This window comes from Brachyhypopomus gauderio, chromosome 14, assembly GCF_052324685.1.
Source record: "Brachyhypopomus gauderio isolate BG-103 chromosome 14, BGAUD_0.2, whole genome shotgun sequence".
NCBI lineage: Eukaryota > Metazoa > Chordata > Actinopteri > Gymnotiformes > Hypopomidae > Brachyhypopomus > Brachyhypopomus gauderio.
This window is the reverse complement of record NC_135224.1, coordinates 15,905,303-15,918,603: the sequence shown is the minus strand read 5'-3', so window position 1 is coordinate 15,918,603 and position 13,301 is coordinate 15,905,303. Positions and strand designations below refer to the sequence as shown.

At 38.7% G+C, this 13,301-nt stretch overlaps 3 protein-coding genes across 5 annotated transcripts in view; 2 read left to right on the top strand and 1 right to left on the bottom strand.

Annotated features, from left to right (window-relative positions):
* The first annotated feature begins 412 nt into the window (after nucleotides 1-412).
* On the top strand, nucleotides 413-4,817 carry enosf1 (enolase superfamily member 1). Its single transcript, XM_076973373.1, has 15 exons — nucleotides 413-572; nucleotides 817-919; nucleotides 1,163-1,278; nucleotides 1,362-1,448; nucleotides 1,641-1,667; nucleotides 1,779-1,851; nucleotides 1,961-1,999; nucleotides 2,307-2,389; nucleotides 2,891-3,013; nucleotides 3,094-3,228; nucleotides 3,346-3,387; nucleotides 3,469-3,598; nucleotides 3,728-3,827; nucleotides 4,040-4,121; nucleotides 4,513-4,817. Exons 1-15 carry the CDS (start codon nucleotides 489-491, stop codon nucleotides 4,612-4,614), a joined length of 1,326 nt encoding a protein of 441 aa, XP_076829488.1. The 5' UTR covers nucleotides 413-488; the 3' UTR covers nucleotides 4,615-4,817.
* Nucleotides 4,818-5,085: 268 nt separating this feature from the next.
* Nucleotides 5,086-12,555, bottom strand: tyms (thymidylate synthetase). The gene is made up of 7 exons (XM_076973374.1): nucleotides 12,200-12,555; nucleotides 10,310-10,383; nucleotides 9,218-9,392; nucleotides 8,353-8,454; nucleotides 8,022-8,197; nucleotides 5,824-5,895; nucleotides 5,086-5,719 (listed from the first exon to the last, which is right to left on the bottom strand). The coding sequence occupies exons 1-7, from the start codon at nucleotides 12,426-12,428 to the stop codon at nucleotides 5,582-5,584; spliced, it is 966 nt and encodes a 321-aa protein (XP_076829489.1). The 5' UTR covers nucleotides 12,429-12,555; the 3' UTR covers nucleotides 5,086-5,581.
* Nucleotides 5,872-13,301, top strand: part of LOC143475510 (collectin-12-like) — a 31,483-nt gene continuing 24,053 nt past the window's right edge. For all 3 annotated transcript variants that reach the window (XM_076973363.1, XM_076973362.1, XM_076973360.1), the window contains exon 1: nucleotides 5,872-6,060. The gene's annotated coding sequence lies outside the window, so the exon portion shown is untranslated. The remainder of the gene's footprint in view (nucleotides 6,061-13,301) is intronic.

Sequence of the window (13,301 nt, the reverse complement as noted above, 5' to 3'; positions counted from 1 at the left end):
TTTGTGAAGTAATGAGACACAGTGACTTAATTGTTTAAATCATAATTTTTCTTATTAGAAATATGTCAATGAATGGAGCTCCTGTCCACCAATAAAAACAACATAATATTAACTGCTAATGGTCAACCTATAATCATTAATTATCATTAATTAAATGTTTTCATAAGGGTCTGACTTCACATTTTTTTATTTAAGTAAGCATTGGCTTAAAAGCAACATACTAATATATTTGCTATTTTGGTATAAGTGCTTGGATAATAAGAATGCTGTAAATACTTTTTTATGTTTCTGTACACTATCCATACTACAGTAGTAAATTATATCCATATACCCACACTTCAGTAGTAAATTAGTGTAATTATGGGTAAATTATAACGTCTTCCTTTACAGTCAAAGCACAGCTAAATCAGGAACAGCGTTCTGGGGGCGTGGTCTTCTGACATTGAAGGCTTCATTACTTACCTAAACAGGCTACATTCCGTCAGAAAATGCTTAAAGGCAAAATTGTTAAACTAGTAGTGAGCGACGTGAGATTCCCTACGTCTTTGGAACATCATGGATCAGACGCCATGGTTTGTAGAATATTGTATATATATATATTTTTTTATGATGTTTTCCTGCAGATGTCGATGACTGAAACAAAACAAATTTCGGCTTAAATGCAGCCATTTTAAATACACGTTCATAACGATTAGGTTACTGTCAGTGACGTTCAATGGAAATAATGCACGGAGGCCCATTCTATAATCACTAAATTTGTATACAACAACATACAATGACAAAAACCTGTTTCACGGTCATGTGACTGTTTCACAGCACAAGGACCCGGACTACTCGGTTGCTTACGTCGTAGCTGAGACCGAGGCTGGTTTAAAAGGCTACGGACTAACTTTCACTGTTGGACGAGGAACGGAAATTGGTGGGTTTCTTGACTAATATTAATAACCAAGCCCATTTGGTATCAGCAGACACCACATGTAGAGAAATTGTATACTACGTTAGTGTACTGCACATTTGTTATAAGAATGCGCCACCTCGTGGTATTACATAGCATTTAAAAATCGTTCTGTCTCAAAGCACTTGACAAGTAGGATGTTAAAACTTAAAACTGACACTCATTTGTGTTGGAATTTGAAAATTAATTCCAACATTCTGTCTGTAGTTGTATGTGCTGTGGAAGCCCTGTCCTCGTTAGTAATTGGAAAAACATTGGAGGAGATTGTGAGTGACTTTGGTGGCTTCTACAGACTTCTAACTAGTGATGGTCAAATGAGATGGGTAAGTGGCCAAACCCATTACAGAAGGGTGAACATGTTGACAGACCAACATTCATCAACTTAATATTGTTAACTGAATGACAGATTGGGCCAGAGAAAGGTGTCATCCATTTGGCAACTGCGGCTATTCTCAATGCTCTCTGGGATATGTGGGCTCGGGCAGAGAACAAGGTAAAACCCAAAACATTTCCCTCTTAGTTTTGTCACTTTTTGGCACCATGTCTGAAAACATCCATAGTTCAGCTTCCAAGTCATTTACATACAGAAATGTACTGCATGTAGATGTTCTATGTTTACCATCCTAGTTATGGAACAAAGTTATAGAATACAGAAAAAAAATATTGTGATTATTTTTCTGTACAGCCCCTTTGGAAACTCTTGGTTGATATGGTAAGCCCATCTGACTATGTAAGCAGATTGTTGGTGCATTATATTTATGTTTTGTGTGGCAGGCAGCCTTTGTTTCACATTCAAGAACAAATGTGTTTTGTGTGTCTACAGGACCCCAGGAAGCTCATTCAGTGTATAGATTTCAGATATATCACGGATGCCCTCACTGAGCAGGAAGCATTAGGTGAAGTCAGCGTTATTAGCAGTCAATTAAATGGTGTTTACCCAGAACTCTATCAGCTTACAAAGCTTTTTCTCTGTCTCTCTCTCTCTATCTTTCTCTCTGGAGACAGATATACTGGATAAAGCCAAAACAGGAAAACAGAAGAGAGGTAGGAGGCTGATATTCTGATTTAGATGTGGATATACAAACAACTAATCGAAGCTAGTCGTCATGCTCATTAATACTGTGGCAGGAATTACAGTGCCACTTCACTGAAGGCAAGAAGACTTTATTGCAGTAAGCAGCAGATATTTAGACAATAACTGTAGCTGTACCTAAGCACATATACATAGAGCGAAATTTAGTGAAGTACACAGTTTACAGAGAATCAGGACATTTCAGACATTGGTACTTAATCCGCTATGTAAGCATGTATATACACTATGTACTATACCCATAACCCTCAATCCTTATAGAGCAACAGATGCTAAAGGAAGGTTATCCAGCCTATACCACGTCCTGTGCCTGGCTTGGATATTCAGATGAAAAGCTCACACAGGTATGTGAGTGTATGTGTTTTGCCCTTTGTGTCATGAGGAATGAAGCAGAATTGTGTATTATGTTAAGGCAGGGCAACAAAATTTGAACTTCTTTTTTCATCCCACAAATGAAAATATATGATCCTTATATTACCATTTATTGCTGTATTCCAATATATCTAAAACCCTTCTGTCATGAATGGTTTTTAAATGCCAGTAATAAAATTTTATATATTTTTTATATTTTATATATATAAGTATATTTTTCAGAAGTAAGGCACTCAAATCATTATACTTATAATATGTATATTCTAAAATATGTCTAATTCTAAAATATACAGTTGTGTAGTTTTCGCATACATTTGGCCTTAGCAGCATCCCTCTTCAATGCTCTGCAATAGTTTTCTAAATGGGGTCCCCTATTGTCAAACTGAAACCATTTGGATTCAGACCTCAAAAATACATAAACCTGTTTTGTTAAGAGAGTATTTGCGAGCCATGTGTCTTTGTGTTTTGTGTAGCTGTGCTCTGATGCACTGACTGAAGGGTGGAGCAGGTTTAAAGTGAAGGTAGGAGCAGATCTGCAGGACGACATTCGCAGATGCAGGCTCATCCGGAAGAGGATCGGTCCAGAGAACATACTGGTACTTCTAACTAGCAACCGAACCATATAATGGTACCGCAGCAATTTCTGCTTGATGACTTTTGACCTCACCACACTTAGATGATCGATGCGAACCAGCGTTGGAACGTTGCTGAGGCCATTTCCTGGGTAACCACACTAGCGGAGTTTCGCCCACTGTGGATCGAGGAGCCCACTTGTCCTGATGACATTCTTGGACATGCTGCTATCTCCAAGGTAATCATGGAATGTGAGATCAGCATTGATGAAGAGGTCTGCATTAGGGGATTTGCCCATATGGTTTTAGTTATAGCTTCTGTTGTTTGCATGTTGGTAAATCTATATCTGTTTCAGGCTCTCGCCCCTTTGGGAATTGGAGTTGCCTCAGGAGAACAGGTGAGCCTGTTTGCTTTAAACCTTGAACTCCAAAATGTGCAGTTCAGTGATGGTGACTGACAGCATGGATGTGTTTTTCAGTGCCATAATAGGGTGATGTTTAAGCAGTTTCTGCAGGCCTCAGCTCTACAGTTTGTTCAGATCGACAGCTGCCGTGTGGGCAGCATCAATGAGAACCTTGCCATTTTGCTAATGGCTGCCAAGTTCAAGGGTGAGACCTGAGTGGGTGAACTTTGGAGTCTGTCCTAAACTTTGGCTAACAATATTCTCAGTGGGAACTTGCCTTGTTGTTGTGTTGGCGACTGTATGTGCATGTTTGCATTTTGGTGTGGATCTGCAGTTCCTGTGTGTCCTCATGCTGGTGGAGTAGGACTTTGTGAGCTTGTTCAGCATCTCATTCTGTTTGACTACATCTCAGTGTCTGCCAGCCTGGACAACAGGTGAGCATCCAGGGAAGACCCACAATTAATGGGCCTATCTGACCTCAAAGTATTACATCTTTATTGTGCCTTATTATTGTCTGTATAGCCAGATGTGTAGTTACAGCACCATTACAGTCATTATTTTAACTGGATACGGTCTTGAAATTCACAGGTATGAAATTAAGTCTATAATATTTCATTTCTAATGCACTTCATGTTCTATTTGCAAGGATGTGTGAATATGTGGACCACCTCCACGAGCACTTCAAAAGCCCCACAGTAATCAAGAATGCCCATTACATGCCTCCCAAGGTAAAGCTTCAGAACAATATTAAGCACATGGGGATAATGTCATTTTAAGGCCTGCGATGATCTGTTAAGGGACTCTTGTGTTTTAAAAGAATCGTATGCAATAGCTGCAGGTTCATTTGTAAGAAAACATATACTTTGTATCTATGTTTACTGGCTACATCAGGTGTCCATTTGTACCAGCCCAGTTGTCACTATGCACAACTTTAACAGCAGCTCTATTTTCTGTTCATCGTGGGTCATTTTCAGAAACCAGAGACCAGTTTGTGTGGTGCACCATTCTTAACACCATGTTGTGGGTTTGCTAGTAGTTGATTCACTCATTTAAGGCGTTCAAAGAGAAAAGGACTTACACTAGGCAGCATATGCCTACCTGTCTTATTCCTCCCCTCAGGATCCTGGATTCTCCTGCGAGATGCTGGATGAGTCTGTTCAGAAACACCAGTTTCCTCATGGAGAAGTGTGGAGATCCATTCTGGAGAAGAAAGGATCTTAAGATGTACAGCCTTCAAGAGTATGTCTCAGGATAGGCATTGTGATCATCAATGATTTTTTTCTTAAAATTATATATACCAGTACACACACCAGTCAAGTTTAGACACACCTACTAACCTACTAAGAAAACAGGTTAGATGCAAACCAACGAATGAAAACATGTCATGCTCTAATAAAAAAATAAGATTATTTGAAGTAACCATCCTATATTTTGAGGAGCTTTTTCACTCTCTTGGTGTTCTGTTAACCAGCTCAATGAAGCAGCCACCTATGCTTTTTCCATCAGTCGTGAAGACATTTCACATATGCAAAGCACTGGTAGAGTGAGGAACATTTAAAGTGTGAGGGTGCATTTAACATTGTTTTGAGAATGAATTCATATATAACACTTTTCCCAAATTGCATTTGTCTTATAAACAAATGTAAGCATAATCCATAAGATTAAAATGTTTTTTTTTTATTATTACAAACATGCATTTAGTCAGGTGTCCAAACATTTGACTGGTAGTGTAATGTTTGTAATGTAACTGGTAGAGATACACGAGCACACCAGATTACAGAGAAATACTAATAATTGCATTTAATAATCAAGTTTTATTTACAAAACATCTGAGACAATTAAACAAAGGCAATAACATTCTGCCGGTAACATTCTGGGTTTTCAAACATTAAATCTTTCTTGCATATTTTATAAAAATTTGACATCTGATTAAAAGATATTTCTTATTCATTGAATCTGTAAACCTTGGCAATGGACAATATTACACAGAAATATTTTGAAAACTTTTGAATGACAATATTAACTAATTTAATTTAAATTTTGAATTTAAATGTCTACATAAAACATTTAACTATATGTATTTTTCTAAATATGTTGGTTATTTCAGCCTCAGTAAAATTTAGAGAAATATAAAATATTTAAACATAAGCCCTTATAAGAATATCAGTTGAAGCACAGCGGTCAATGTTTAAACAGCCATTTGCATCTTGATTGTGGGGTAAGGGTTATAGTCGCATATCTCAAAATGCTCAGCCCTGAAGTCATCAATACGTTCCACGGTACCGCAAATCTTCAGCTTGGGGAAAGGGCGAGGCTCTCTCTGAAGCTGTACAAACATGAAAAACAAGAATGTAAATTAACACGGACACACACACCCATCCCGACCATTTCGTCAACAGAAGCAAAAAAAGAAAAAGAAAAAAGACACACCTGCTCTTTTAGAGGCTCAATGTGATTGAGGTAGATGTGGGCATCACCAAGAGTATGTACAAAATCGCCAGGCTGTAGAGAATGAGAGAAAAACAAAGTTACGCCCAGGCAGAAGTTTAGATAACACTGCGGCGATGGGATGTGTCGACATTTTAGCTCATCTTGTGATGAGAAGCAAAAAAAAAAAAAAAACCATATCTGAAATTCTAAAGCAGATGGAGCTGAAACATCCATACGGTAAGATGTTATTATACGGTAAGGTGTTATTTTTCTAATACATTGAATGTACCATATAGGTGCTACAGAATGGAATTTTGTAATTTTCTTGGCATAGTTGATTAAGCAGAGTTCAGTTCATGGAATTTACATACCATTAACTATAAAGATTGTTGTCTTTACCTTCAAACAAGAACTTTGTGCTGCACATTTCACTCAACATTTTCACAGATCTTGGACAATATTGAGCAGGTTTCACTCAGTGTTAGACAATTGAAGGGCAGTTCCTACATTTTTGGGCTCATAACCCCAACAATCAACCTGTACATAACCATGCTGTGCAATTGTATCTAGTTTTTGTCGGATGAAACTGAAAGTTTCATAGTGAGCTACCAACTTGTATTGTGTTGTCAAAAGTAGCTAGTATAAGTAACATTAGCTACAAGCATGCTCCTTATAACTAGCATGACTCTAGATTATTTACACATGCTTATTTTAATTCTGCCTGTGTCTAGTTAAAAACACAACCTTTGATGTCATAGAAGTCTACAATATGTATTGATGCACATACAAATATGTATTGTTGTCAATCCCTTTACAAGGTCATTTTCTAATTTATATTTCATCAAGACATACTCACAAGGTAACTAGCTTGTTTGCTTCGAGATTTCCCTTCTAAAGCTAACTTACTCCTTCAAGCATCTCAACCACAGTTGATGGATTTTGTTTGAGAACTTAAGCATGATATCTTTGCATGTTTGCATTACAAAGTAAATTTAATTACCCCCACTTACAAATGATGCAAGCTGCCAAACTACTTTTCATTCTAAAGCCAATCCATAGCATTGTAAATGAGTATGCAAAACCTCATCTGGGCATTTTTGGCCCCAATCCAAATCACATACTTTCTACGTAGACATCAGTGGACAGCTTAAGACACTGAATATGCATTCTAGGGCAGATTTGATATCGACTCACATAGTGTTGGGCGGTATGACGGTATTTTGGTATACCACGGTATTTAAATATGGTGATGGTATATCAACTACGATGGCCTTTTACTAGTAGGCTATTGAAATTAGCTAGCCAACTAGCTTTCTAGTCAGTTGACAGCTATGTTATAGCTAGTTTCGATTCATTCCTTTGATGCCCTCGTGCGCGTTGTTTACATATTCCGCTTCCGAGGAACACGGAGCTGTGGAACCTTATTTTGTTTGGAAACTTATTTTGCTTAAGAAGTTATCTAGTACATACGTTATTGTTTATTGCGTTTCTAAAGCTGTACTGTCATCTCAATGTTTTATTTTTTTCTTTATTGCAGTTAATTAGGAGGGGGGGGGGTGATGGGAGCGGGCCCAGGTTTAATGGTCACGGTTCACTACTGCATTTTAATGTCCCTATTAACACTAGCTCCTCTACGCACTTGTCTCTGCCTCCTTTATTCCCCCAATCCGCGGTGTTAGACAGACAAACTTAACTTTTTTGAGCATTTAAATGCTGCATTTAAATGCTGCTTCTGATGATGATCTGAAATTGAACCTATTTAAATATCAATATATGTACACTATATTGCCAAAAGTATATCCAACTTTCTACAGAGTCAGTCATTACAGACACATTATATCTCTCAGCTGTTCTGGGATCACAACCCACACATGGATAAGTGGATGCAAAGGGATGCATGGAATATAATTCAAAATATAATAAAATTTGCCTCTTTATTAAGATGCAAACAGAAAAACTGGAAATGAAAGAAAACTAAATTTGAAATCCCCTCCAAAAACTGGGGACAAATTGTCTATTGATTGCCAACGTGTGCAGTGGTTACAGTTCCTTGAGGTTTAAAAACCTACACAGAACTGATGGATTACATAAAGCAGGAACTACTTTAGGGTGTAGAATATACATGTAGAATAAAAACAGGATGTTGAAAATAGTTGATGTCAGTTGTGGATTCTAGTGAGGCTTGTGTGCTTTTTTACCTTAAGCCCTGTGACATGGGCAATCATGTACGTCAGCAGAGCATAGCTAGCGATGTTGAATGGCACGCCAAGACCAATATCTCCCGACCTCTGGTATAACTGGCACGACAACTCGCCATCTGAGACGTAGAACTGACACAAGGCATGGCAGGGTGGTAGGGCCATCAGGGGCAAGTCTGAAAAAGAGGTACGAAGTTCACTTACAAATCCCCTCTGCCCTGATCACATCATGGAGAAAGTAGATGCACAGATGAAGATAGGGAACCACTCTCGGTTCTGGTACTACACATGACAAATGCAATGTGGTGCACCGCGCATGTTTAACCTGTACCTTTAGGATTCCAAGCACACATAATGATCCTCCTGTCCTCTGGATTGGACTTAATGGTGTCAATGACCTTCTGGAGCTGGTCAACGCCTTGTCCAGAGTAATCTGTCAATGAGTCAATCGCAACTAAGGTGATGCCAAGCACGCAGACGTAATCTGTGAGGTGACCACCTGGTTGCACTGTTGTGCCATATTGTTTCTTGTTGAAAGAAGCTGCACAAAAGGCCATTACTTCTGAAATTAATTCATAATAGACAATTCACCACACAGTGTACGGTTAAGGGAAACACGCAGACCCCTGGACATTGAAATTGTTAATTAAGAATTTTAGTTTCAAATGTCACCCACCATGTGTACCGACATTGTATTAGATTAAAACGGATTTAAATATATGAATAGACCAAACAACCCCTCACTGAATATAAAAAAGGAGCTGTTTGACAGTTAAAAAAAACAACAAAAAACAGCACTTACTGGTGAGCTGTGCTGACTTATACATTTCACAAATTTCATTCATTACTACTTTTGACAAGAAAATTCTCATTTTGATTGCATTTGTAGTCAAGCATAATTTTTAAGACATTGCAACTCTACATAGGTTTCTACATAGACCACAGTCTTTGTCTGGGGGCATTCATGGTCTGGTGGTAGGGAACTGGTCTTGTGACCGTAGGGTCGTGGGTTTGATTCCCAGGCCTGAGGCCCCAACTGCTCCCCACCGCTCTGGGTACGTGTGCACCACAGCCCCCTAGTAATCACTAGTGTGTGTTAACTGCACAGATGGGTAAAAAGCGGAGGACAAATTTCGATTGCAGTGAAAAATCACAATTGACAAATATGGCACATTTACATTTTTACATTTACTTACCAGCGTGCATGTCCGTGTACTCAGCACCAAAGTGTCTCCACTGGAAACCATACACTGGGCCCAAGTCTCCCTCTTCACGCTCTTTGAATCCATTCTTATCAAGGAAGTCTCGTGAGCCGTTCGCATCCCAAATCTTCACACCTTTTTCTGAAAGCTCTTTGGCATTTGTTGAACCCTGTTAAGTAATATCACCAGTTTCAGAATGCAGTCACCCAAATCAACAGCTACACTGCTGGGACTGTTCTGGGACTGCACTTTGACACTAAAATACATACACTTGTCAGGACAACCCCATTCTAGCCATGTACAGTGAATAAAAATCCTGGCCCCAGCACAGCACCTAGAATATTCCTGCCACTTGCTGATGGTTAGGATTTATAAAACAGCACTGTAAGCCAGTCTGTACATTATAATGTCCTATATGTCTGCTCTAGTCTCAATTGCACGACATGCATAATGTACTGTATACCACAAATTAGTCAAAGTTTCAGTGTTGCTTAGATGAATGCAAACGAATTATAGTTGGTTAACCTATTTCCAAGTAATGGGCCATTATAGCCTGCATTTCTGGTCTCTAATGCTCAGGGCACCATGTTGCCATGCAAATATGAGATATTAAAGTTAAAAGGCCCTTCAGGATCTCTTTGGAGTTTCTGCTTCTCATTGTCTGTGAGCACAATGTGCCATTGTGTCCAGTACTGTACTTCATCATTACATCCCTATTACAGCTCTAAGAATTTATTTTGTCAAGGAGAAGATTGTCAGTTGACAAATACTGATATTACAGTAATGCAAACAGCAATATGACAACTTATTGAAATCTTGTTCTGTGCCAGCCTACAGTAGTAATTTGAGAATGACTAAAGAGTACCTTGTACAGGCAAACAATTAACTTGGCATTATTTAATGTGGTCCAGAAATTTTGAATAAAGTACAAATGAGAAGTATTCATCCTCCATGTAGGTAATCTAATTAATATCCCATCTTACATGCCAAGTCACAATTTTACCTTGTAACTTTTGTAATCTACCATGTTTGTACTGAAAATTATTTGTTACATATACATAATTAACTAACTGGCTAGCTACTTACCTTTATGAACCACAGCAGCTCCTCCAAAATACCTTTCCAGAAAACTCTCTTCGTTGTTAGCAAAGGAAACTGATCTAAACAGAGTGACAAAAAAAAATTATGTCAGGACTGACAAATTGTAAAGATCTACACTGGGATGAGATTGTTGCCACCACACCCATTACCCACATCCCCATTCCACCCATAGCCAATATTCCCAACATCCCCCCACCCCATCCCTAAATCAACTTGAAATTTATTTTTCAAAACTTGGGGGAATTCCTCCCTTAAATGTGTTTAACAGGGGGGATTTCTACACTTTGAGAGGGGGGAGGGTAACACTTGTGAGCTGAACTTACCTCAGGTATTCTTTTTTTGCACTTTTACAACTTAAGTTAATAGTCTGCAAACTATATACATTGCTAAATTGTGTCCTTGTGCTTCTCTCATCTTTTCCATTGTCCATACACTATTCTTTCCCTGTATTTCATCAAAAAAATCCTCTGAAATGAGCAAATGAGTGAGGCTTATATTCCTTTATTCGGTTTCAGTTTCATTCTGTTTGTGCTAAAACTATATTCGCTCAGTATCACAACCAACACTGCTAATTCACTGCTTCTGTCCTTCTCCCGGTCATCTCTTAAAGCTCATCAGTGTCCTTAGTATTTGTTTTGGCTGCTGCCTTTTCTCTTGTCTTCAAGTTCTATTCTTCTTTTGTTCTCTGCCTCCTGTTTAATCTCCTTCCACTTGATAATGGCACTGTTGAAATCAAATTGCTGTCGGGGAGGGCCAAATTCTGAAATGAGCATTCGATTATTGTTATGAGCACTAGATTATTCCGAATTTGGTTTTAATCCCGTTTTGTGTGCTGAATCCACGTTCACATGACACGTTTGCAATTGGAATGAGCTTTTTCTTTTTGTGAACCATGACAGAACAGCAGGAAATCTTCTGTCTGTTTCATCCATATATCTATCCAAATATCGTACATACCTCTTCATATCATCAATGACTGACTGAGTGTTGAACTCAAAAAGCTCATCTCCTTTAAATCATTCACATTCTCAAAACTTGTACTGGCTCATCTACCTACAATTTCAGCGTTCCTGAACAATTTTGTTTTTATTTTGTTTTCGTCCATGTATCTTATACACAATCAGTCATTTCATGTCTGTGGACTCATACAGAACACAGGGGACGTTTTTAGCACAACTTTGTCAAAATCCACTAGTGCTTTTGCAATTGCTTGGTGCATTTCTAATACATCTTTCTCATTAAGGTAGCTTCCATAACTTGTGGGGTCGGTTTTTAATTCTGTTAAAAGGAGGACACTCCATTTCTTTCACCAAATTGCGCAAACACCGTCCAAGTGGCAACTTTTTGCAACACCTGCTAGTAAAAGGCGAGGCTGATTTCACTTAACTTCAAGCCACGGATATATTCTAAGCCAATTAGCCTGAAACATATCTTTGTTATCTTTTGTATCTTTGCGCGGAAGTCGGTCCGTCCGGATAGACGTCCCTCATTCTAGCGTGCAAACGTGATCTGAGTTTCCCGCATAATTAATGCAAAATTAGCGGGAGTCTAAGGCAACAGCATTTTTGAAGAACTTTGGTGTAGAAAAGCACTTTTACATCCATAATTACTTGACTTAAATGCAGGCCCTACGGTACAGCTTACTAATTATATACAATAGGTTAGTTTGGGTCTATTAGGCGACATTCCATCTGGAAAGAAGTAATTAACCTATCTGCATCATAAAACTACCTTAAATATCAGCACTAAAGTAAGGGACAAGGTGTCACAAGGTTGTGTTCTTTTTCCATTTGTTTTCCTGTCGAATCCATCAAGACTAGATTCTGGACTAGATTTCATCACTGACCAAGATGAAATCCCGTGCAAGTTACTCACCTCGAAGGTTATATCTTGCCTGTAAGCCAAATACAGACACGACTCCAGTCCCTGTACGGTCGCCTTTTCGTGTCCCATTTTGTAAAATGTATTCAATTTGGTCCAAATATCCCTGCTCATCACAAAACAAAGAAAACGACGTAACCTTTTTATTTTTAGGTATTTGTTTTTCTTCTGCATCGCCTACTTTGCATGAACCCCCCGTATGCATTTCAGATGTTGCCGGCATTCTATTCACTTTATATTAAATTATCTATTAAAATAATTTAGTTTCGGGGCAAGAACAACAGTTTATTCTACAGACACACTTCCCGGCCCGGACACGAAAATTCGCGGGAACTGTTCGTCATATTGATGTAACCAGTAAGAAACAGGGCGGTATGACGCCATTTCCGTACCAACACTTCCGCGCGCTCTTTTTTCACTTCAGTGTTTTTTTTTCCGTCTCGATTTTATCACGGTTCTTGCGCAACAAGCACACTTATGGAGTGATTTTTGTTTCAAAAGTTCTACAGAAGCAAAAGTAAATCTGCAGGCAAAATTCTTAGCATCAAGAGCAGAAATTATATGTTATGAATGCAAAACAGAAAAAAAATATCAAAAGTATATTTTAAAAATATAATTGGTTATTTTGAAACTTATTTTCGTTTGCATTTTGACAAGTTTTTGGTTCCATTGTTTTAGTTTATTTGGATTTTCCCAGTAAGGTCTTTTGCTTCTGGAATCTCTCTTTGCTTCTGCTTCGTTTTTTGCTCTGGGACCAAGCCACGCCCATCCCACCAGCTTCCCAGCGTTTTCAAACATGGCGGAACGTGTGGGAAATTGTGTGTCTTGTCGTGTTCACCTGAGAAGGGTAATGCTGCAGACCGGAGCCCTGGTGGGCGTGGGTAAAGGGCGGAGCATGTGTCAATCATTTTCGACTGCAGCCAATCAGATACTAGACTTTCGTTGTCAAGCAAATTTTATTAAGCCAATTATCAGCCAGAGTTAGCTGTCAATCATTTTTTACTGCAGCCAATGGCGTTTACGTCCTCAAAAAGGCGCTTTGGCAAGTTGAAACAGCGAAGGATATCGGGAGCAGCGGGAGCAGGCTCTGTTTGCA